Raw genomic sequence first — 25,911 nt, forward strand, 5'->3', positions numbered from 1 at the left:
ATAATAATAATAATAATAATAATAATAATAAAGTCAAAATGGAATTATTTCCCCAAAAATAAAATCAAAATGAAATTTTATAAGCCTGCAGCAGCATGATGACAAATTCGTCCCCCAAATTTCAGAATCCCTCGACGGCGACGGAGGCGAGGAATTCGTGATGGTAGCTCGCCGGCGAAAGCAGCAGCGGGTCCAGCTGTGTGGGAAGGAGAAGAGGAGCTCGTAATACGTGCAGATTTACTTCGAATGCGCTCAATGTCTGGATTTTCTACATCCGGAATTTAAGGTAAAATGGGAATCAAACTGGATTTAAGATTCTGTAGGATTTGAAATTCTAACTTTCTGCTGTTTTTCATGATTTAAAGTTAAATCGTGCTCAAATTCTGCTACCAAAGAGCCCCATATATATGTCTGCTATATCTGATATGGCACTTTGATGTCTTATCTTGTAAATTATTTGTTCAACGAATTTTCGATACTTTCTTGCATCACAAACAGTTTTAGGGTTTAATAAGTTCGAAACAACTCAGTTTAATGCCAAATAAGCGTAGCTCTAACTATACCAATCTTTATTGTTCTTTTAGAGTCGTTAAGGCTACATTCACAACTACGGCAGTAGAAGGATGCGTTGATTCCTGATTTTAGATATGCCTCATTTGAAACTAGTCTCAAGTCTAAATCCAAGATTGGGGATATAACTTATTGGTAAAGTATATAGGTTAATTGTGAGGAGCACTGTGTAGATAGGCCGTTTAGATTGTAGGCTTGGATTGATGCCATCTTGCGAGCTTCATCCTAAAATATGGTTGTTCTTGAAGGGATTGACTTATTAGGGTTTAGGATAGATGGGGAGTATGGGAGATAGTAGAATGAGATTAAGATGTCTTTTGAAAATGCTGTTTAGTTCTACTCTATCGAGCTATGCTACGTTGTGCTGTGCTGCAAGTAAAGTTGATAGTTGTTTTGTAAAACTGCTGCCAATCTTGTTGTATGAATTGCGTCAATAGAGAAATTTGCTTGACCGAAAAGCAATTATGGGTTAATGTGAATTGATTAAATAATAAAAATAGACATGATTAGTTATGAACAAATAATATCAATTATATTTATCTGTGAAGAGTTAGCGAAATTAATAATTAAAATTATCTATTGCGAATAAAATGAAATCCAAATTTAACATATAGAACAATTTATACAACAATGATTTACGAACCAATTTTTGTAGGGGGATTTACATGTTGCATAATTTTTATGTTTTGACTTATCTAACACATAAACTTTGATTTTTTGTTTATGTAACGGCGCAATGCTTAATATCACATCGAACATTACACTAATATTAACTTTTTTAAATTGAAATACACTTATTTATGCATATATTTTGATGTGATTGTTGCACTAAAGTATTATTTAAGTAATTATCAAAGTTTAAGTGTTTGACATGTTATTGCATAAGAATTGTTGCATGTATGTAAATTCTTTATTTTTTAATGAATATAGACACCTTACAACATCCATTCATCAAAAGCAACTAAGAGGCACACAACAAGCCTTCATCCCACATTGTGGGGCCAACTACATGAATCTTTTTTCTCCATTGTGTCCTATTGAGTGTTACACAATGATGTAAAGTGTTCATGTCATAATATTTTTGATAAAAAATTTACACTGGTTGTCGACTACCTTACTAACAGACATGATGATTGAAAATAAAACACATGTTTAATTGTTTTGTTTTAATTTTAAAATAAATCCGGAGTATTTGTGTCTCAAGAAAATCAATATTATTTTCAACAAAATTTTGATTTTAGAAAGCACCCTTTTTTAAAATTGTTGTGCATCTAAAGTTTCCTTATAACATTTGATTTAATTTTTATGAAACCTAAAAGTTGTTCAATGAGGCTTTCAAAATAATTTACATGATCAACCTTGAAAGGATTTATTTGCAAATATGATTTGAATGTGTATTTAAATTGCAAATATATATTTTTGGCACCCAAAATAAAGGAATGTTAGTGAAGAATGAATGAAACTAAACTAATTTCACTCCACCTATTTCTCCTTTGTATTTTAATTTATTAACATTTTTTAAGAAAGTTCTCAAGAATTTTCGTTGTTCTTTTTTTGTACAAGAAATGAGGTATATTTATATCTTCAAGATGCATTGCAAAATATGAATAAATTAAAAAATAATAATAACAAGTGATCAATAGCCCTATAGAGAACAAACATATTGCAATTTGAGGGCCATAGAAAAATTGATCCAATAGTCAAAGGCCTTGATCCGTGCGCCTTAACATCTTTACTAGATAGTCATAATGAAGGGCCAAATGGTCATAATTATAAAAAACTTTGCTGCTAAGGTAGTACAGGCATCATTTGCTTCACCATTTATAAAGACAAAAGAAGAGATATCTAATAGAGGACAATTACAAAGGAGAGGTTATTAATGAGGAGAAATTTTGAGGAAAATACAAAAAGAAGAGAAGATATACTTCCCTTTAAGATAAAGGCGAAGTTGGAGTTGCTTTACTATGAGCTGGGATAGCAAACACTTTGTTTGATTTTTTATGATCTTATAGGGGAAAAAAATCACATTTGTTTGTTTGAAGTAATCTTTAGAGACTTTATTATGGTGTGAGTTAAAATCTAAGAACTATGATATACCAATTCTTTACATGGTCAAATTTAAAAAAAGAAGTTAGAAAGCTTAATTGTATCCCTTTAGAAATGAATAACAAAAGTGGACCCATTGATAAATTTTGAAGTAGGATAACAAGCAAAATGTTCAAGAATACATCACAAAATTTAGAAGGCAGCCAACCCTTCTAGAAATTTCATTGAATAATAAATCTTCATCTTGAATTTTGTGGCAGAACCTCATGAAACCCTTCATACATTACTGAGCTTATAACAGTTGCTGACACCCTTAAAATCAATACAAAAACCTTAACCATTCAAGGAAGAAATATGAAACTTTTGATTAGACAAAAGTTTTAGCTTGCAACTGTAAAGAAAAAGAGCAAAAGTTCAACAGTAACGAAAAAAGACACTAGGTCACCATCTCGCCACCACAAAAACTCATAGTACTAGTTCAAAGATTGCTGGAATTTATGTGTAGAAAAGGGACAAAAAAGAGAAAATACGGAAAATAAGGCCCGTACTCCTATTTAGTAGTAGTAATTGAAGTAAGAATCACTAAAGCATATTCTACATTATGCTTGAGTTTGTAGACACACGCTTATGAAGAAATTAGGGTAGAATTATTTCCACTTCAAGTTTCAGGTGAAAGCTACCATTATTGATGCTATTTGGGCATAAGTAGTAAATAGAATCTAATGTTTGAAGCTTTGGTTGAGATATTAGGGTTAGCACTTCTTAGCATTCCAAAACTTTATTCTTGTAGTTGTTATAAAAGATTAATACTTATTAGATTGTTGGTTGCAAGTAGGATTTAGTTTAAATAGGATTTAGTAAATTCTGTAAATCTGAAATTTTGAAATCTTGAAGGTGTTAAATTTTGAAAATTATTTGGTACATTAATAAGTATATCTTAATAAATCCGGAGAAACTGTTTAACAACTTTAATAGTTTTTAATAGGATTTATCTTTCTCTAGGCTTCGGCTTCTCTAAATCCTGTAAACCCCTCTTCCAACGGGATTTGCTATATCTCAGATTTAAGGCCAAACCTAGGACAAATGGGATTTAACAATATGTAGGATTTACCAAATGTCTTTTTTTTCCGTTTGGCAGTATTTAGCATAAATCCTCTATAAATCATGCTTAAAATCGGCTACCAAACAACCCGTTAGGTTTAAATATTTTTTTGAGATTTCAATGATGAGGAGCCTATGAAGTTGTATGATTAAATGTATGATATCTAATACTGGATATTCCTTATTTATGAGACAGAGAGGCTATCTTCTTAAGAAAACCATAAAAATTTATGCTCTTAAAGGGAGGAAAAAGGTATAGAGTTAGTTGATCTATTGTTCCACCTTCAAAGGATTCTCTGACTAATTGGTCCTAGCAAGAGGTCAAGAGCTTGTTAAAAACATAAGAAGTACTATCTCAGTTGTTGATCAGCTTAAAATGAAGACGTATGAAGTATCTCAACCTTTTTAGATGTAAGAAGAAAAGGAAGTAGGAACAGTTCCAACAAACAAAAATGAAAAAAATCTGATTTGTAAGAAACAATATTTTTAAATATGAAGGGTCGTGATATAGGAGGCTTTCGAAAATATTTGCATAAAGGATTGATTTGTAAATATAAATTGATTGAGTCTAAATAAAAATGAATTTAAATAGTAATAAATAAGGGGAACCAAGAAGAGATTAAGCAAAGAGAATTAATAAAGCTAATTTAATTTTATTGTACCTTTTTTTTGTCTTGTTTGAGGGTTGATCACTTTTTAAAGGATGCTAGGAGTCGATTGTTTTTAAGGTGCTAGCAAAATTATAATCATCATTAAAAGCTTATAATTTTAATATCCAAAAAGTGTGGGGGGCAACTAAGGCAGGGATAAAAAAGAGATAGAGAAAAGTAATCTAATTTTACTCCACCTTTTTTTTTCGTATTTTTAAATGGTTGATTACTTTTAAGGAGGGAATTTGATAGGAACGAGAAAAATTTTCATAGAGATAAGGGCAAAATAAATTATTTTACTCCATTGGCACAAACAACATAGTCTCATATACATTATAGATAGACTTGCAATTCAAGAGTTAGCCATTTCTCTCCCAAATCATAACTTCTGAGATTAAAGACAACAATCACATACCCTAACCCTAATTAAAGAAAGTTATTTGTATACCAAACAATAATAACTAACAAATGACTAAATTTAATAAACTTCTTTAACTTCTAAAAATTCTGGGTTGTCGCTTATCCCCACTAAAAGTTATTCTTTTTCAATGGCTCATCAAGTTGTAACCCTTCACGAATTTTTGATAGTATCATGTAAGTACCATAAATCCTCTCAAGTCCTTCAAAGTACTAGGTAGTGACCAATCCAAGATAAATAAAACCTTCGATTGATTCGCTGACATCCTTGCAGCTAACACCACATATTCTAAGCAGTACAACTTCATTTAGGCAAACAAACAATTCTTCAAGTTAGCGTAGAGTTGCTGCTCACAGAGTAACATTAACACCTTCTTCCAAGTGATGAATGTGATATTTCAAGGAAAGGTTGTATGCTAAGATATCATCATATAATACCAACACAAACTTTTGGAGGAAATATTGAAATACCTTATTCATCAGTGATTGAAATGTAGTCGGGGCTTTGGTGAGTCCAAATGACATAACAAAAAAATTGTAGTGACCCTTATGGGTTTGAAAAATAGTCTTATGCACATTCGATGGCTGCATCTGAAAATGATGGTATTATGACTTCAAGTCAATCTTGAAAAAATACTGGAACCCAAAACAACTCATCCAGTAGCTCATCAATCTTTGATGGAAAATTTGTGAGGTACAACTTCCTTATTCACTGCATGCTAATTCACACAAAACACCAACTCCCATCCTTCTTCTTCACTAGCAAGATCGGGCTAGAGAAGTGGCTCACACTAGGCTGTATGATCCTTGCCTCCAACATCTCTTGGATCAATCTCTCAATCTCTTTTTTCTTCACCTAAAGATAGTGATATGGGCGCACATTGATGGCAAAAAACCCCAACCTCAGGTTTATTACATGCTTGTGTTCCCTCCAAGGAGGCAATCCGCATGGCAACTGTAATGCTTTTGTAAACTGTTGTAAGAGCTATTAGACCGGTGACAGAATTTCTGCAAATTTCTTATCATGCGTCTCTTCCATGCTATGCAACTCGACAAAGAATCTTAACCCTGCATCATGAATTGTCCTAATCATGGTCTTGAGTGTCACCGAGGTTTTGCACAAAATAGGGTAATCGTGAAACACTACCCTCTTATATTGCTCCTGAAACTCCATTATTAGAAGTTCTCGATTCATTTTTGTCTCTTCTAAGGATTACAACCATTTTATACCCTAATTTAATATCGCTGCTCCCTTAATTTAAGGGAAGAAAACCCTCTAGCACCTAAATACTCTATAGACTCTTTTGCACTTCTCCATCTGTTCCATCACCATCAATACTTCAAGGCCTCCTGTGCAAAATCATCTCACGCCCCAATTGCTCCACTTCTTGAGTGGAGATGAAGTTTTGGATAAACCTACTATCTACCAACAACACTACGTTTTGCTCCCCTATCTATCCCTAAAGTTTCATGTTGTGGTTTGGTGGAACCCCATCACCAAGTTCAATGAGACTTCTACCACATCTAAGTGGGGGTGTTCATCATCCTCCACCATAACCTCCTCTGTTTCTTCATACTCTCCCGCTTTCTCATCAGCACTGTGAGAACCTGTAAGGTCAGAACCTTGCAACGGTGTCCTAAAATAAACTTCTCATTACTCAAAAAACATATCCCTTTGGCTCGCTTCTCTTGAAATTTTGTTTCATTGCATTTTTATTTTCAATGAATTGTGCTAATTCTATAGTTTCTCAAATCATCGCGATCTCAACAGATGAAGTGCTACTTAAATCTTTGGTTTCATCCCCTTCATGAAGTTTCCTTTCAATATTGTTTTTGATATCCCTCTCAAATGGTCGAATAACATCTTATATTTCTTCCTATAATACATGACAGATCTTTCATGGATAACCACTTGTGTAAATCTCTTTTTTGTGTGGTTATAAAACGCTCCAACAATGGGTCATTGAATTCTTCCCATGTTCTGATTGGTTGACGTTACGTTCTTCATTGATACCATACTAAAAAGATCGTAACGTCAACCAAAAAGAATTCATTGACAGCGGCTCTTTGTTACGTTCTTCTATTCCAAACAAAGAGCCGTTGTCATCAATTTTTTTTCCTTCATTATCGTTAATAATACCATTTCATTAGTAAGAAAGAAGTTGATGAGGCTTTAAAGAAAATAAAAGGTGAAAAGTTTGTAGGACCGGAAGATATCCCAATTGAAGTGTGAAAATATTTAGGAGATTTGGGAGTTTCTTGGCTTACTAAACTCTTTAAAATTATTTTAAAAACTAAAAAGATGCCTAAGGAGTGGGGGGAGAGTATTTTGATCCACATTTTTAAGAATAAAGGGATGCACAAGAGTGTGCAAATTATAGAGGAACTAAGTTGATGTGTCATACTTTAAAATTATCGGAAAGGGTAATTGAACATAGGTTAAGACGTATTACAAAGATTTCTCATAATCAATTTAGATTTATGTCGGGCAGGTCTACTATGGAAGCTATACTTTTATTGAGAGATTTGATGGTGAAGTTCAGAGATATTGAGGAGGATCTACATATGATTTTTATCAATTTAGAAAAGGCTTACAATAAAGTTCCAAGAGATATCCTTTGGAGAGTTCTTGAGAAGAAAGGTGTTGATATGACTTATATTCAAGTCATTAAAGATATGTATACAAGAGTCGTTACTTGTGTTCAAACAGAAGAAAGATTGACCAAATATTTTCCTATTTCTGTTGGTTTACATCAGGGATCTGCTTTAAGCCCATATCTTTTTGTTTTAGTTATGGAGGGTCTTACTAGACACTTACCTAAGGATGTACCTTGGTGTATGCTTTTTGCTGATGATATACTTCTCATGGATAAGACGAGAGAAAAGCTCAGGAAAAACTTGCATTATGGAGGTCTACACTGGGGGCGTTTGAGTAGAACTAAAACCGAATACATGTAATATAATTTTAGTAGTAGTAGCTCTAGTGACAGAAATGTAACTATGGGTGATCAAATTATTAAAAGGTGTGAACGCTTTAGATATCTCGGGTCTATCGTTCAAAGTGATGGTGATATTGATGGGATGTTATTAGTAGAATTCAGGTTGGTTGGTTAACGGCAATGCTCTAAGGCGTTGAATGTTGGTCTTTAAAAGAGAAGCATAAAACTAAGTTAATTGTTGCCGAGATGAGAATGCTTAGGTGGATTAGTGACTTTACACTTAGAGACAAAATGTGAAATGAATATATCTGTGATAGGGTTGATGTAGCTCCACTGACGAACAAAATTAGAGAGAGTTATCTTAGATGGTTTGGTCACATTAAACGTCGACCATCTAATGATCTGATTAGAAGCATAGATGTTTTATATTCGACTTATGTTAAGAAAGGTAGAGGTAGACCTAGGATGAATTGGGCATATTGTATAAAAAAATGATCTTAATTTATTAGAATTAAATGAAAATATGACACTAAATAGGACGCAATGGAGAAAAAGGATTCATGTAGCCGGCCCCAGTTAGTGGGATATAGGTTTTGTTGTTGTTGTTGTAGCCCATTAATAACAAAATATTTGTTTGAGCTATAAACCCAAACACATACATCATATCCTTTAAATATCAACATCATTATCTTCCTTTTGCGTGACTTTTCTACTCAATTTCCCCTACCGAAGCTTGTTCAACCCACGAAGCGGTGGTTGGGTTCTCTTCCTTGGCCTATATTAATTTCTTTTCTTTTATAAGTCTTGCTTGCCTCATAATTAACTCGTCCATTCTTATATGCTTCTGAATCGGCTTTCGCTCGGAAGACTGCTGCAGCTGCCACAACAAAACACACTAACACTTTTAGATGTAGCCCACTTCAAGGGTTCCACCCGCCGTGCTTCCCTATTCTAGAATGAAATCCTTCAAATCGATCTTCTCTAACCCCGAATCACATGCTTCCATCCTGTTCCGTTGATGTCGTTCGCTCTAACCCTCCTGATGTTGTGCAGTCCCCTCGATCAAATTCCTTTAAACGGTTTTCTTCATAATCAAATCACACACCGCAGTCTCGTTTTGCCTGTTGATGCTCGTTCCAACCCTCGTGATGTCGAGCAATCCCTTCTGGTTGCCGCCGCTCGAGTCCGCTTCAGACACTAGCTCTATCCCACAACCCCAAATTCGCATATGGTGGTGAAGTTGCCCCTTGCATGATCCTAATGCCACACGGTACCTTTTCAATGTTGCTGCTTGAGTCTGCTTGAGACACCGTCACTTGATCTCATGGCAGGCAGCGGAGGGATTGCATGAAGCTCCATGATCTTCTTCATAATTTCTTCAAGGGCCATGAATTGCCCTGTCATGAATTGCCCTATCATGAATTGCCCCACCATGGACGCGAACCACCCCTCCATGGACGAGAAACACTCCATTCTTGATTTAGTTTGTCTTGCCTCTCTATCTAATTGCTCCTTCAAAGCACCAACTTAATTGGCCGCCATTACTCCCAGGTATGATGTTGATACCAATTTAATAGGAACGAGACAAGTTTCCACAGCTATTAGGGCAAAATAAAATATTTTACTCCATCGGCACAAAAAAAAAACTCAATCCCGAATACATAAAAAATATACCTATAATTCAAGAGGCAATTCTCTCCCAAACTCTAGCTCTTAAGATTAAAGAAAACAATCGCATACCCTAACCCTAATCACATTAAGCCCAATTTATACCAAACAATAATAACTAATAAATGAATAAATTGTCCTTTTAATCTTGCACCTAAAATAGTTCTTCAAATTGTTTGGTGGGGTCGGTGTGGGTTTAGTGGGACCACTCGACTCATTGGAGCACGAGGCTGAAGGAGCTGATCTAACCAAATCTTGAACTAGTTTTCTATTTTAAAAGCTAGTTCTTATATTTGATTATTATTATTTTTTTAATTTGAATAGATTTGTCTATTTTTACTGAGTTTTTATAAATAGAGATCAATTTTTTTTTATTTTAATGCAAGTTTGGATTCAATGAGAATATATGAATACTTGCATGAAATGTTTTCATGGTTTAGGACTGGGAAAAATACTTTTGGTGATTTTATGAAGGTTTGATCACTAACTACGAGGAGAAAACATGAACACATAAAACATGACTTTCAATATGAAGGGATATATTAATGATGTTTGATCATATGGCCACAATGATGGACCAAATGGCTATATTAATGGCCGCCTTTGAAACTTCTGTTGCTAAGGTAGCACAACCATCATTTGCTCCACCACCTATCCTAACCGAAGGAGAGAAATCAAACAAAAGACAACCTACAGAGGAGAATCCATAAGCAAAGAGAGAATCTTTGAAGAATATAATCATATAAGTAGGAAAGAAGAATATTTCCCCTTCAAGATAAAGACAAACTTGGAGTTGCCTTACTACAATAGAACAATCAAAATTGAGGTAGTAGATAGATTTATTGTTTTTTATTCAATTATTAGACTAAATAGATATTTTGATGAAAATGTTGATAAACAAATAGCATTCATTATAAGGTTTAGTTGCATGATATATGTAAAACAAGTAATTATCTACGCTTGTTAAATGTAGTAATTTTTGTGACTCATTATAATTTTATTCCATAATTTTTGTATTTTTTTCTAGAAATAATGTAAGTTTAAAGTATCCTATTTTATTTTAATTTGAGAAAAGTATCAGACTGGCCCCCTAACTCTTTACAGGGGGTCCATTTTAGCGTAGAAGTCTTTAAAAATGTCAATTTTGTCCTAAGATTTTTTTATGAGCAGCTAAAATAATCCTCTTTGGAGACTATTTTCAGCCCATATTAAAAGAGTCTATGAACTAATTTGACATTTTTATAGACTCTGTGATGAAAATTATAAATAGTCAGAATCATTTTGACACTTTTCTAATTTTAATTTTAACTGTGTAGCGTGCATTTTAATTTTAACTATGAAGCGCGATGCTTCACTGATTTATATGCTGAAACCGCCATGGATTTTCTTGTAGCAATAACATTAAGATACCCTAAGTGAGAAGCTTGAAATGGGAACCAACAAGGAGGAGAAGTTCAAGTTCTGCATTGATAGGGGTGGAACATTCACAGATATCTATGCAGAAGTTCCCGGTCGAAACGATTGTTGTGTGATGAAACTTCTCTCAGTTGATCCAGCAAACTATGAAGATGCCCCCATCGAAGGAATTAGGAGAATCCTTGAAGAGCACACTGGTAATAAAATCCCCCGCTCTTCAAAAATTCCCACAGACAAGATTGAATGGATCCGTATGGGCACCACTGTTGCCACAAACGCTCTTCTTGAACGTAAAGGTGAAAGGATTGCTCTTTGTGTGACTAAAGGTTTCAAGGATTTGCTGCAAATTGGAAACCAAGCACGTCCAAACATATTTGATCTCAAAGTTTCCAAGCCTTCTAATCTCTATGAGGAGGTAATTGAGGCGGACGAGAGGATAGAACTTCTTCTCGAACCCCCGGAGCTGAATTCCTCTCCTTCCGTGGTCGAAGGTGTTTCTGGGGAGCTTGTCACTGTGTCGAAACCCCTGGACGTCGAAGCACTCAAACCTCTCTTGAATGGGTTACTATCCAAAGGAATTAAATGTTTGGCTGTTGTTTTAATCCATTCCTATACTTACCGTCACCACGAAATCATGATCGAGAAGTTAGCTTTGAGCATGGGTTTCAGGCATGTTTCGCTGTCTTCCTCTTTGACTCCAATGATCCGTGCGGTGCCTCGAGGTCTGACGGCTAGCGTCGATGCATACTTAACCCCAGTCATCAAGGAATACTTAACTGGCTTCATGTCTAAATTTGAGGGGGGTGCGGAGAAGTTGAATGTGCTATTCATGCAATCAGATGGCGGTCTGGCTCCGGAGCAGCGATTTTCTGGCCATAAAGCTGTTCTTTCAGGGCCTGCCGGAGGGGTCGTCGGCTATTCACAAACCCTCTTTGGTCTCGAAACATCAAAACCTTTGATCGGATTTGATATGGGTGGCACATCAACTGATGTTAGCCGCTACGACGGAAGCTATGAACAGGTACTGGAGACTCAGATTGCTGGAGCCATAATTCAAGCCCCACAGCTTGATATAAACACTGTTGCTGCCGGTGGCGGTTCGAAGCTCAAGTTCCAGTTTGGATCCTTCCGTGTTGGGCCTGAATCTGTGGGGGCTCATCCTGGTCCAGTTTGCTACAGAAAGGGTGGCGAGTTAGCCATTACTGATGCTAATTTGATACTGGGTACTGTTATTCCAGATTTCTTCCCCTCCATCTTCGGTCCAGATGAAAACCAGCCTTTAGATGTTGAATCTACCCGAAAAGCATTTGAAAAGTTGTCTGTTGAGATAAATTCTTATAAAAGAAGACAGGACCCATCTGCCAAGGATATGACTGTGGAAGAGATTGCTCTTGGTTTTATCAATGTGGCTAATGAGACGATGTGTCGACCGATCCGACAATTAACAGAAATGAAGGGACATGAGACCCGAAACCATGCCCTCGCCTGCTTTGGAGGCGCAGGCCCTCAGCACGCCTGCGCCATTGCTCGGTCATTGGGTATGTCTGAAGTACTCATCCACCGATACTGTGGCATATTGAGCGCTTATGGAATGGGCTTGGCTGATGTTGTTGAAGAATCACAAGAGCCTTATGCATCGGTTTATGCTCCAGATTCATCCATGGAGGCAGCCCGACGAGAGTTGCAGCTAAAAGATAAAGTAAAGCAGAAGCTACGAGAGCAAGGATTTAGCGACGAAAACATTGCAACTGAGTCGTATCTGAACTTAAGATATGAGGGTACTGACACTGCCATCATGGTGAAGCGGCATGTAGAAGGCGAAGAAAACGATTTTGCTTCTGAGTTTGTGAAGCTCTTCCAGCAAGAGTATGGATTCAAGCTTCAGAACAGGAAAATTCTCATCTCTGATGTGAGAGTTCGAGGTATTGGAGTTACGAACATTCTGAGGCCTCGTGAGCTCAAGCCGGTTTCAGGAAACCCTGTGAATGAGGGTGAATGCATGATCTATTTTGGATCTGGGTGGCAACATACTCCATTGTTTGTGCTTGAGAAGTTGGGATATGGACACATTTTGGAAGGCCCTGCAATCATCATGAACGGAAACAGCACCGTGATCGTCGAGCCCAAGTGCAGGGCATCAATTACCAAGTATGGAAATATAAAAATCGAGATTGATTCGTCCCCAAACACCATCAAAATATCTGAACAAATTGCAGATGTTGTGCAACTCTCTATCTTCAATCATAGATTCATGGGCATCGCAGAACAAATGGGCCGGACTCTACAAAGAACCTCCATTTCTACGAATATCAAGGAGAGGCTCGACTTCTCCTGCGCTTTGTTTAGTCCAGACGGTGGACTTGTTGCGAACGCCCCGCACGTACCCGTGCATCTTGGAGCCATGTCGAGCACCGTTCGATGGCAACTTGAGTATTGGGGCGACGATCTTCATGAAGGCGATGTTTTGGTAACCAATCATCCATGTGCTGGTGGAAGCCATCTACCTGATATAACTGTTGTCACTCCTGTTTTTGATGATTCAAAGCTTGTCTTCTTCGTGGCAAGCAGAGGTCACCATGCAGAGATTGGTGGCATTACTCCTGGGAGCATGCCTCCTTTCTCAAAATCCATTTGGGAAGAAGGAGCTGCCATTAAAGCACTGAAACTTGTTGATAGAGGAATCTTCCAGGAAGAGAGAATCATCAATCTGCTTCGATCACGAAACTCCGACGAAAACTCTGGTTTTAAGATTCCAGGAACTCGTAGGCTCAGCGACAATCTATCTGATCTCAGAGCTCAGGTGGCCGCAAACCAGAGGGGGATATCCCTGATCAAAGAACTCATCGTGCAGCACGGATTGGAAACCGTCCAGTCCTACATGATTCACGTCCAGCGAAATGCTGAAGATGCGGTCAGGGAGATGCTGAAGTCGGTGGCCGCCACTCGCTCGTGCATCATCGAGGAAGAGGACTATATGGATGATGGCTCTGTCATCCATTTAAAGCTCTCCATCGATGCAAAAACCGGCGAAGCCACCTTCGATTTTAACGGAACCAGCCCGGAAGTCTATGGTAACTGGAACGCCCCGCCGGCGGTGACAGCCGCCGCCGTAATCTACTGTCTTCGCTGCCTGCTTGACGTTGACATCCCTCTGAATCAGGGATGTCTGGCACCTGTAAAAATCTCCATTCCGGAAGGCTCTTTCCTCTCTCCAAGTGAGAAAGCTGCAGTTGTTGGTGGCAATGTGCTGACTTCACAGAGAGTGACTGATGTGGTACTCACAGCTTTCCAGGCTTGTGCGTGCTCCCAGGGCTGCATGAACAATCTAACCTTTGGAGACAATAGTTTTGGTTACTATGAGACAATTGGTGGGGGTAGTGGAGCTGGACCTAACTGGCATGGAACCAGTGGAGTTCAATGCCACATGACGAACACGCGGATGACGGACCCAGAGATTTTCGAGCAGAGATATCCGGTTTTGCTGCGAAGGTTCGGCCTTCGACCGGAGAGCGGCGGAGCCGGGCGTTACAGAGGCGGTGATGGTCTTGTGAGGGAGATTGAATTCCGGCGGCCGGTTGTCGTGAGTGTGCTCAGTGAAAGGAGAGTGTTTGCTCCGAGAGGCTTGAAGGGTGGGGAGAATGGATCTCGTGGGGCTAATTATCTGATCAGGAAGGATAAGAGGAGGGTTTATTTGGGAGGTAAGAACACAGTTGAGGTTGAAGCTGGTGAGGTTCTTCAGATCTTAACTCCAGGTGGTGGAGGATGGGGAGCTTCTTCCCATAATACATAGGACTTCATTATATATATAATTTATTTGGGAATATTGTTGGAATTATGATGTTTGGAAACATGTAATAATGATTTGCAGGTAGCAGGTTAGATTTATTTGAATGTTTTGTTAATATCCTCTCATTTGAGACAACTTTTTCACTATTTTACCTCAATCTACCAATAATCCTTACAAGAACAAACTCCATCACTAAAATGATGATATCTGCTCCTATCCCTCACAACAATCTCCCTCCCATACACTTTTGAAATAAGCTTAATGGCCAAATGACAATCCTCACAAACTCTCAAATTCTTCACTATCCTTATCCCAGCACCAGGAGCAGATTTCATCAAGCCAAAGGCAATGGCCAACCTCTCACTATGATAGCCCAGAGCAGTCTCCTTCTCCTCCTCCTCTATGTCGGCCAGCACGTTCGTCGTCCGCGCGACATACCCTTCCTTCCTCAGCCGCTTTGCAATCTCTTCGAGCTTCGCATATATCAAATCGGTCTCGGGATTCGATCGGTCTCCCATCATGAAATCATAGACCTTGTTGCCCAGCTCCAGGAGGCTGTGCCCAGGAGTCTTCTTCACCCCTCCTTTGATCATGCTCCTCCTCAGCTTCTGCACGTCTGCCCATCTGTTCCCACCTGCATACAAATTAGATAGCAGGACGTAGTCGCCGCTGTGTCCAGGATCCAGTTCCGTGAGCCGAGTCCAAGCGAGCTCACCCAGTCGAACTCGCTTGTGCATCGCGCAAGCCCCAAGCAGGGTCCTCCATACGACGGCGTTCGGCTCCATCGGCATGTCTAGAATGAACTCGTGAGCTTTGTCGACGAGCCCGGCACGTCCGAGGAGATCCACCATGCATCCGTAGTGCTCGATTCTTGGGACTAGGCCGTATTCATCTCTCATCTTGTTGAAGAATCGGAAACCTTGGTCGACAATGCCGCAATGGCTGCAGGCGTAAAGGACTCCGACGAGAGTGATCTCGGTCGGCCTCAGCTTCTCAATCTCCATTATTGAGAACAACCAGAGAGCTTCCTTGCCGAAACCATTGACAGCTAGGCCGACAATCAGGGAGGTCCATGAGACAACAGTTCTGTGAGGCATTTCATCAAACACCTTCCGAGCATCGACCGCGACGCCGGATTTCGAGTAGAGATCGATCAGAGCGTTGCCTACATGCGAATTGTGATACAGGCCGGACTTGATGATGTAGAGGTGAAGGCGGCGGCCAAGGGAGAGGGCACCGAGCTCCGCGCAGGCGTTGAGAAGACTGACCATGGTGAATCCGTCAGGCTTAACGCCATCTTCTTCGTCTAATACCTTGATAAGAATTAATGGATAAAAATGAAAATATATAATTTATTATTATTTACATATATATCACATTGTTTTATGTACTTAGACATGTAAACACTTTTAATTTGTATATTTACATACATAGGATTATAGGATATATATATACATATCAACATCTAAAATTTCATAGTTAGATGGATAAGGCTTAAATCTTAAATATCACATTAAAAAAATACGGAAATTTAAATATGTAATACTTAATTCAACATCTAAAATTTCATAGTTAGATGAATAAGGCTTAAATCTTAAATATCACATTAAAAAAATACGGAAATTTAAATATGTAATACTTAATTCTTATAAATATACCGATCTCACACCCAAACTCTTATTTTTATATTGTTGCAAAGAGATTTGTAAAAATGAGAGTTTTGAGGGTGAGATAGGTACGGAAATTTAAATATGTAATACTTAATTCTTATAAATATACCGATCTCACACCCAAACTCTTATTTTTATATTGTTGCAAAGAGATTTGTAAAAATGAGAGTTTTGAGGGTGAGATAGGTAATTGCATAAGAATAGGGGGTTATGTATGTAAATACATAATAATTGTGTGGTATTTATGTAAAAAACTTTATTTATTTATTTATTTTTACTTTTTTTTTTTTTTTTTTTCATAGAACCTTACCTGTGTATAAAAGAGGTATATATCACTTTCTGAAGCTGAAAGCCATTGATAACAGAGTTCCAACTGACAACATTTCTGTCGGGCATTTCCTCGAACATCTGGTGCGCGGACTCGAAGAGCCCGCAGGCTCCATAGAAATGCAGGAGCGAGTTCTGCACGAAGACAGACGAGACATGGGCGTTCTTGACGGAGAGAGAATGAACGGACTCACCGTGCCGGAGGTCGAGGAGACGAGCGCAGGCCTTGAGGAGGAAAGGGTAGGTGTGGGTGTCGGGAGGAAGGGAGGCGGCGTGCATGCGGCGGTGGAGGAGGAGGGCGGGGGAGGGATGGGGGCTTTCGGAGTAGCCGCGGATCATGGTGTTGAGGGTGAAGAGATTAGGGTTGGGGAGGAGGGAGAGGAGGAGTTGGGCGTAGGGGAGGGGAGGGGAGGGGAGGGAGATGAGGGAGAAGATGAGGTGTTTGGTGAGGAGGGGATGGGAGAGAGGGATGCCGGAGCGGAGGGAGAGGGCGTGGGTTTGCCGGAGGTGGGGGAGGGAGGTGTGGGTTCGGAGGAGGGCGATGAAGCGGCGGAGGGATGGAGGGGATTCGCCGGAGGGGGCTGCGGCGGCGGCGGTTGGGGAGATTTGTTGGTCTTGCATTGGGCCATTTGTAAGATTTTCTTATAAAAAAACTTATAATGAATGGTGAATTATAAGGTATTAGGAGGGTTGATATTGCCATTTTTTTTAGTGTGTTGATGTTGAGTGAGATCTTGGGGAGCTTAATTGTAAATATTTAAAGTTGTTTTCTTTATATAAATGCAAATGATTTTGACATATCAATATCATAACATGTTGTAGAAAATGATTTTTCAGAGATCAAAATTGTTAAGTCTTTGTTTTACCCAATTTAACAAGCTACCTCAAAACTCTACGTGTTACTTATTAGATAGAACTTTTTGCAATGATTTATGAATAAATTCATTTTCTCATTCTAATTTTAAGACTTTGGTGCTTCTCACTTCTGATCATTTTCTTATCAATATCTCTTTTCCGGCATAGAACTAAGGGCTCGTTTGGGGCAGCTTATTTCGTGCGGTGGCATTTTGAAAATGCACCTGACCTGTTTGAATAAACTGTGTTTTGGCAATTTATGCATTTTCAAAATGTTGAAAATAACGTTTTCACACCGTACCTAGCAACACCTATCTAGGTGCGATGACAGCTTTCTGATAACGGTCTGGCTTTTCGAAAAATAAAAATTGGTAATAATTACCACATCTAAGCTTAATAACAGATTATTTTTAATCTATTTATCAACAGATTATTCAATAAGTTGCAGCTGCCTTTGGCAATTTATACATTTTCAAAATGTTGAAAACAACGTTTTCACACCGTACCTAACGACACCTATCTAGGTGCGATGACAGCTTTCTGACAACGGTCTGGCTTTTCGAAAAATAAAAATTGGTAATAACCACCACATCTAAGCTTAATAATAGATTATTTTTAATCTACTTATCAACAGATTATTCAATAAGCTGCAGCTGCCCCAAACATACCCTAAGTCCAAATGCATATTTCATTATAAAAATTACATCGCCTTGATTTTCTTAAATATGTTAATTTTGCATGTGATCCTTTCTTCACTCTATGTAATAAGCTCAAAATCATAAACATTGCCTTGAAGATTTGGAAATGGAACTCTTATACTACTCTTTCCTTGTTATTGTCCCTCAAAACTTAGCCAAATGATATTTTATATGAATTAGAGAGCTCTTCTCCCAACCAAGACTTACTAATTGGAGAGCTCTTCTCCCAACCAAGACTTACTTCTTCAAGCTTCCTCTACTCAAAATGAGCTCATGTTAGCCTTGTCAATTAAGAGTTAATTAATATATATTTAAATGAAAAATAATATTTTTAACAATATTACTAGCCTTGATGAGCTCATTCAGAATAATCATTGCACCATTTAAGTTCAAAAGTAGAGACTAGAAATTCAAGCAGAAAATTCATAATTTGCATCAAAGCCCTCTTAATAGTTTTAACAATATTACTAGTCTTGATGAGCTCATTCAGAATAATCATTGGACCATTTAAGTTCAAAAGTAGAGACTACAAATTCAAGCAGAAAATTCATAATTTGCATCAAAGCCCCCCACAATTTATTATATATAACTTTCTACTTTTGGTTTTACTTTTATAATACTTGGTTGTATTCACCTAAGCCACATGGAACATACCATCATTACCACATTAAATGTGATTTATGACATCAAAGGGTGATAAATGTACACATCACACCTATGTTCATATTTACACACAGCACTTGAATCTTTAATATCACACCAAAAAATACCACTTACTGCCCCCCACAATTTATTATATTTAACTTTCTACTTTTGTTTTTACTTTTATAATACTTGGTTGTATTCACCTAAGCCACATGGAAAATACCATCATTACCACTTTAAATGCGATTTATGACATCAAAGGGTGATAAATGTAAATATCAAACTTTAGATGTTGGATGTGTAAATACATAAATTTATGTGGTTCAAATTTATGATGCTCCATCACACCTATTTTCATATTTACCCACAGCACTTAAATCTTTAATATCACACCAAAAAATACCACTTACTGCTTCATAAAACTAAAGAAAACAAAGTCCCACACAAAGATATATATGCAAATATGAAAGTTTGAGTGCACAGATCTGTAAATACATAAGATTTGTGTTCTACTTATGTAAGATTCCATTAAAAAATACTTTGTTTGTGCAAAACATATTACAGTCTAATACATAAGATTTGTGTACTACTTATGTAAGATTCCATAGAAAAATACTTTGTTTGTGCAAAACATATTACAGTCTTAGGGATGTTTGATTGAATGAAATATTAGTGGTTAGCCACATAGATTTGCACACATACCACTAAAATTTTATATATTTACATATATAATGTATAAAGATTTAGATATTAGATGTACAAATACACAAGAATTCATGGTTTTATGAGTCAAAGTCCCCCTTCATAACAAGCTATAGTCTAAATTGGAACATTTTCATGACCAAATTCATCTAACATAAAGCAGAAACATTCAGATTCAGGACACATCCCTCAAAAAAAATCAAAAACTATGACAAAGTATTGGAGAAATCTCAAGACAAACCCTAAACAAAAAGCATGCAGCATTAATCATATGGGATCTGAATGTAGGCTGCATCACTGGCAAAAGGGACATCAGCATACATACCTCCCAGGGCGCAACGAATACACTCGAGCACGGTGAAGAGGTACGCGAAGGCCATAGCGGTCCAGAAATGCATCCCGATCTTGCCCCAGTAGAGGGCGAGCGGCATCCACCGGCTCACCGTGCCGATCACCTGAAGGGTGATCTCGAGAAGCATCCCCATGACGACGTGGAACCTGAAGAAGTGAGGCCATTCCTTTCTTCTCACGACCCCGAGATACGCCACGAAGAAGTAAGCCATGAGGAACCAGCCCGGGAGGCTCCCTATGAACCTTAGGAAAGGGTAGGTCAGGAACTCGAAATCCTCCAAGAATGGGTGGAGATGGTACGCGGTTTCGGCGTACATCCATGTCTCGTGAAGAGGCATGAGGTACGGTATGCATGCTAGGGTCCTCCACCACCACCTGGGCTTCCTCGTCATCGCAGGGTAGCGGTAGCTAGTCGGAACATCCTTCGATGCTCTCAGGGAAACCGAGTTTCCTCGACGGCTCCGGCGAAAAATGGAGGGCAGTGTTCTCGGAAATGCACCATGGCATCCAGTTGAAACAGGTGATGAATTTGAGAGGTGGGTGGTTTTAAGAAGTGATCCTGCCGTCGGAAAATCATTGAGCCATTGCCATTATTTTCATGAAATGTTTACATAAATACCGGTTCATTCCTATGTACTTACATATCTAACACCTTTTATCTATACATTAAAAATGTGTGTTTCAGCTTTTAGAAGTTAAAATAGCGGTATCTTTGATGTGATACAAGAGATTTGGGTGGTATAAACGAGGAAAAAAAAAAGTTTTAAGTGTTAGATAGGTCAATACATAGAGGAACAGAGTGATATGTATGTAAATGCCCATAATAAAGGGCATTTACTTACATACCGCCCACTTTTATATATTTACATATCTAGCACCAAAGCTTCAATTTTTACCAACCCAAGAAAAAGGTAAACTAGTGGTATTTTTTATGCGATATGAAACATCAGGGTGACATGTAAGAAAATTGAAGTTTGAGTGGCAGATGTGCAAATACTAAAATATGAGTGGTACATATGTAAATCATCCAAATAATAATTCAGAAAGAGATAAACACATACCTCTTAAATGAAAGCCCTGAGAAGTTTGAGAAGCTCCACTCCAATGTTTAAATCTTGAATGTTTTGTAGGTGAAGAGAGACATTTTGGCTCAAAAGGCCCAGATGTTGCCAAACATCCATTAAGAATCATCTCCAAATACACTAGAAAAAACTAACAGAATATAAGTTAGAACGACCAAGCACAGAAACAGCATAAGGAAGATTTACATATATACCACTTGATTTCTATGTATTGACATATCTAACGACTAAACTTTAATTTTTACATATATATCAACTTACCTATGCATGATAAGGTGCATCTCACTTTTTAAAATTTAAAATACTTATATTTTTTATGTGCTAGGAAAGATTTGGGTGATATAAATCTAAAAAGTAAAGTTGAGGTGTTAGATATGTAAATACATAGGAGTTGGGTAGCATTGTATGTAAATGCCCCTAAAAATACATATTTACTTCATCTGCAGCATTAATGGATATTTAAGGGATGGGTAATTCAACTTTCAACTAAATAGTGTTGCTGTTTATCTGGGTATTTACATACATATTACATATCTAATGCCAAAACTTCCATTTTTACATTTATACGCCAAAATATTTCAGATCACATCAAAATACCATTGTTTTAACTTTTAAAAGGTGAAATATATCCACATTTTCATGCATAATTAAGACTACATATATAAAAATTGAAGTTTAGCTGTTAGATATGTAAATACATAAGAATTGAGAGGTATGCATGTAAATCTTCCTTCATCTTCTCCATAAATTATATGAGTACAGCTGGTGTTCCAGTGTTAAAACAAGAGGAAAAGAAAAGTGAATGTAATGGTCAAGATGGCGTCGCCAACATTTCCTAGTAATCAATATGTAGATAAAGTACCGTCCTACTGAAACCATAGTACTTGTTGAAAGAGGCATCACTCCACCCGCTTCTGAGGAAATCTGGTGGGGCACACAACACCATGGATATTGACAGAAGGTAAAGATTGAACTTTTTTTGTCGTATTGTTCGAACTGACGTATGTTCGGACACTCCATTTCTCAATGTCACCATCTACACCGCCAACTCAGGCCAAAAAAGCAAACTGCTCCGCTAGATACTGTGATTTCATCTCCTCCAGATCAGCTCTAAGTTTTTGACACTATTGATCATCAGAAGGATACCTCGGACGATGTCACTATCCTCGCAGGCAATATTACAACCATTCAGTCCCCAATTGTAGCTCTCCCGTCTTTGGAACCTCCTATCGTGGGGGAGAGGGAGTTTCTTCAGCCCTAGAACATATCACCGATAATACAGGTGGGAATACTTCTACTGCTTCATGCCTCATCAGGTCCAAAAAGATGTTAATATTACTCAGGCTCATGGGGATCATGACATGCAACGACCTACACCTGTCCGGCCACCTTTGGAATCTACCGATCAGATGAGTCAATCATCAGATGAGAAATGACAGGTCTACACATCCAGGAGGAATAAGAAAAATGGAGATCTACTTGAGCTCAGGAATCTGATGGATGATACTTTGGTTACTACGAGCAATAGTACTCACCTTACCAATTTGTTAGCGGACTCACTTCCGAGAACTAGAGGCAGAAAGACTAAAGTTGGACGTCACTAGCACTTTTGTGCTTTTTTGTGGCTTTTTTGGTTTTTTATCTTTATGTATCTTTGCTTTATCTGGGGTTTGTGTGTGTTGTATTGTATGAGTTGGGTTTTCTTTTAAGTCCTCTAATATAACATTTCTATATCTTTTCCGTATTATTATATTAGCCCTCGGGCTTTTTCTAAAAAAAAAAAGTAATATATAGATCAAAAACAGTTTAATGAAGATGAGACAACCAATATAAAATGGTTATCCAATATTGCAATTCAAAATATATGCATTCAAATGCAATAAAATACACTCGCAGGAACTCAGAAGTGGTAAAAGGAACGAGCAACTAAACAAAAAGGGGCACTTACATTATTACAAACATACCACAAACATCTTATGTATTTACATACATAACACCTTATATTCAAATTTACATGCATACCACTCAAATGTTTAACTTCACATCAAAAATACAATCATCGCTGCATTTTTTAAGAGTGAAATACACCTTTTTCATGCATAATATTATGACAACAAGGAGTTATAAGTGTAAATATCAAACATTGGGTGTCATATATGTAATTACATAAGAATTGTGTGGTATGCATGTAGATTTCACAAAGAAAAAATGACATTTCCATTATGTCTAAATTATTGAAAAAACTAAAAAGAGCGGCTTATGAAAGCGCCTTTCTATATCACTGATAAAATTCTAAAAAAGCTAAGAGGGAAAAGTGATGACAATAGAGATCATAATGCAAAAAATTACAAACTTCATCATTATATCAGAACTATTATTTAATAGAGGACTAAGGCCACATCCTTATTGGGGTGTGATTACTTTAATTGTGAATATAAGGATAAAGTTAATATGGCATTAGCTCTTTGGGAGCTAAAATCAGTCAGAAATTTATCACCATTGACAAACTCTCGCGGAGTGGCGATGGGGTTTGATTTAAGTTTTTTAAGTGATTTATTTTTAACATGAACATTTTGATTGATTACTTTGAAAATCTTGATTTAAAAGTATATGTCACGTTGACTCCTATTTTTATATGTAGAACAATCAGATTAGGTGATTAAAACTTATGAATTCTTATTTTAAGATTTGGAAGTTCATTTCAAAAGTACTAGACTTTTCAACTCCATTCCTTGTGAGCAGAAGGATCAGACCAGTTGGGTGAGACTTATAATCCTATCCTATAAACAAGACAACTTTATTAGCCCGCGCAGCATTTTCAAACCTAGTAATTTAGCATTCTATAGGTTGGTTAGAGCACATGCGGGCAGCTAATTTCATGTCCTTGACCTATTTTAGTTATAGCATTTGATGTCTTAAGATATTTTGCATAATTTATACCATATATCAAATCAAATAGCTTCAAAGAGTGCATCTTGAACAGCTTGCACAAATATTGAGGCATTTATATTTAAATCAAATACTATCAAAAAATTTCATAGGCATAAAATTATTTAAACATCTTGAAAGTTTATGTGAATATTATGACTTTGCATTGCGCTCAAGTTTTCATTTTAAACATTTTATCGCATTATGTTCGCTGGCAGATATGTTGTGAATCCAATGGTGTTTTTAATTTCAAAATTTTAAAAAAACTCCATTTGTGGATTATGCTTCACCCCTAGAGCCTTATGAGCTTAAATTTTAAAGTTTGACTTTTAATATTCTTAAACCCTTAAAGTTTATATTTTAAAAGCCATAACTTCAAAATTTTTAAAACCAAAAGAGCTTAGATATTTAAAAGCTCAGGTCCCCGACATTTTAATGGGCCTCGAAATCCATGCTAGTACCTTATTTCTGATACAGACTCAGCCTATAAACTCTATCAAATACATTTGAAAAAGAAAGTAAAACCTCGATCTGCATGGAAACAATATTAGCGGGAAAGCCAACAAGCATGCAACGTATAATGAGCCATGTGTTTTCATTGGGGGAGCTAAACGACACCGACAAGTAAAAGATTGGTAGAAATAATTGCATGCTCCCCTTTAAAGGTAACTCTGTGTTTGCATATATATAGACACGACTCTCTACAGAAGAATGTCTTAGTATACTACCATGCATAACAAGCACACAAACATGCTAAAAAACACAAAAATGACGCTTGACTAGCATAGAGAACAATAGCCAGAGGTGTCAAAAGTACTACCTAGAATCAAAAATCCTAACCTAACACACCATCTAACGAGACGTGTCCTAAACAGTGCAAGGTAAGTCTTCAAGTACATATGACTTTGACGGGATCACCCCACTGGCCTCATCATAAGGATCCAAGGGATCTAAAGAGTGTCAACCATGATGAATTTTGAAAAGAGTTGGTTTTACATATGGTTTAATTTGCGCATAATAATTTATAAATTATGGAGAATGTAATAAGTAGAAAAATGAATTTTTTTGTTTTAAAATAAGGGTCATTAAATATGTTATGTGACACGAGTTAGATCTCTTAGATCCTTAGCACGGTCATACTCGTGTCAATTAAGATGTTTTAACTCGCATTGCTCATCGAAATCAACCTAGCAAATAATGTTCGTTAAGGCATAGCGACAATCGCGGGGACACTCGCCTACCAAGTATGACATGTAATTCATGCAAATGCAAATGCAAATAGTCATGCAAAAAGTGGCTAGTGAGTGTGTCATGGAGGTAGTGACTCAAAAGAGTGGGCGTATCGTGGAGGCAGCGGCCCGACAGACGGGCATGACGTTGAGGCAACGACCCAGAGGGGTGGACATGGCGTGAAAACAACGGCTTGAAAAATTGGCGTGTCGTGGAAACAATGACCCGGTAGGTTAGGCAAGCTGTGGAGACAACAACCCGACGAATAGGTGTCGTGGAGGCAGTGACACGAAAGAGTTGATATGTCATGGAGATAGTGTCTGACGAATAGGTGTGTCGTGGAGGCATTGATCCAAAAAGATGGGCATGTCGTGGGACATCGACCGGAAGGATGATTATGTCGTGAAGGCGATGATCTGAATGATTGGCATGTCATGAAGGCAATGACCCAACAAATGGGCGTGTCGTGAAGACAGCAGTTCGAAGGATGTGCGTGTCTTTGAGGCAGTGGCCTGACAAATTTGTGTATCGTAGTGTATTGGTGTGTCGTGGAGGCAGCGGTCCGACGAATTGGTGTGTCGTGGAGGCAGCGGCCTGAGGGATTGGCGTGTCGTGGAGGCAGTGACACAAACATATGGGTGTGTCGTGGAGGCAGCGACCCAAAGATATGGGTGTTTCAAGAATGACCCAAAGAAATGGGTGTTTCAAGAATACAATGACCCGCAAAGGTGGGTGTGCAGTAGAGGAAACAGGCCGACGGATGGGTGTATCGTGGAGGTAGTGACCCGGCGGATAGGTGCGTCATGGATGCAGTGGCCAGACGGATGGG

General features: G+C 37.8%; 3 protein-coding genes across 3 annotated transcripts in view; 1 reads left to right on the plus strand and 2 right to left on the minus strand.

Annotated features, from left to right (window-relative positions):
* Positions 1-85: 85 nt before the first annotated feature.
* On the plus strand, positions 86-14,607 carry LOC110021443 (5-oxoprolinase). Its single transcript, XM_020719930.1, has 2 exons — positions 86-286; positions 10,785-14,607. The coding sequence occupies exon 2, from the start codon at positions 10,821-10,823 to the stop codon at positions 14,595-14,597; it is 3,777 nt and encodes a 1,258-aa protein (XP_020575589.1). The 5' UTR covers positions 86-286; positions 10,785-10,820; the 3' UTR covers positions 14,598-14,607.
* A 122-nt stretch (positions 14,608-14,729) lies between these two features.
* Positions 14,730-17,381, minus strand: LOC110021449 (pentatricopeptide repeat-containing protein At4g21065). Its single transcript, XM_020719944.1, is given in 2 exon segments — positions 14,730-15,894; positions 16,570-17,381. Coding segments are annotated over 2 exon segments (1,785 nt in total). The 5' UTR covers positions 17,213-17,381; the 3' UTR covers positions 14,730-14,752.
* A 2,163-nt stretch (positions 17,382-19,544) lies between these two features.
* LOC110036582 (protein TIC 20-I, chloroplastic-like) overlaps positions 19,545-25,911 on the minus strand; it is a 51,653-nt gene continuing 45,286 nt past the window's right edge. The window contains exons 4-5 of the mRNA XM_020741063.1: positions 20,904-21,044; positions 19,545-20,401 (exon numbers count right to left, since the gene is read on the minus strand). Coding sequence (XP_020596722.1) covers positions 19,755-20,401; positions 20,904-21,033 — 777 coding nt within the window. The 5' untranslated portion in view covers positions 21,034-21,044 and the 3' untranslated portion in view covers positions 19,545-19,754. The remainder of the gene's footprint in view (positions 20,402-20,903; positions 21,045-25,911) is intronic.

This window comes from Phalaenopsis equestris, unplaced genomic scaffold (genome assembly GCF_001263595.1).
Source record: "Phalaenopsis equestris unplaced genomic scaffold, ASM126359v1 Scaffold000002, whole genome shotgun sequence".
NCBI lineage: Eukaryota > Viridiplantae > Streptophyta > Magnoliopsida > Asparagales > Orchidaceae > Phalaenopsis > Phalaenopsis equestris.

Excerpts from the sequence above, each read along its gene's own strand:
- LOC110021443 (XM_020719930.1), top strand. The coding sequence starts at position 10,821 with ATGGGAACCAACAAGGAGGAGAAGTTCAAGTTCTGCATTGATAGGGGT.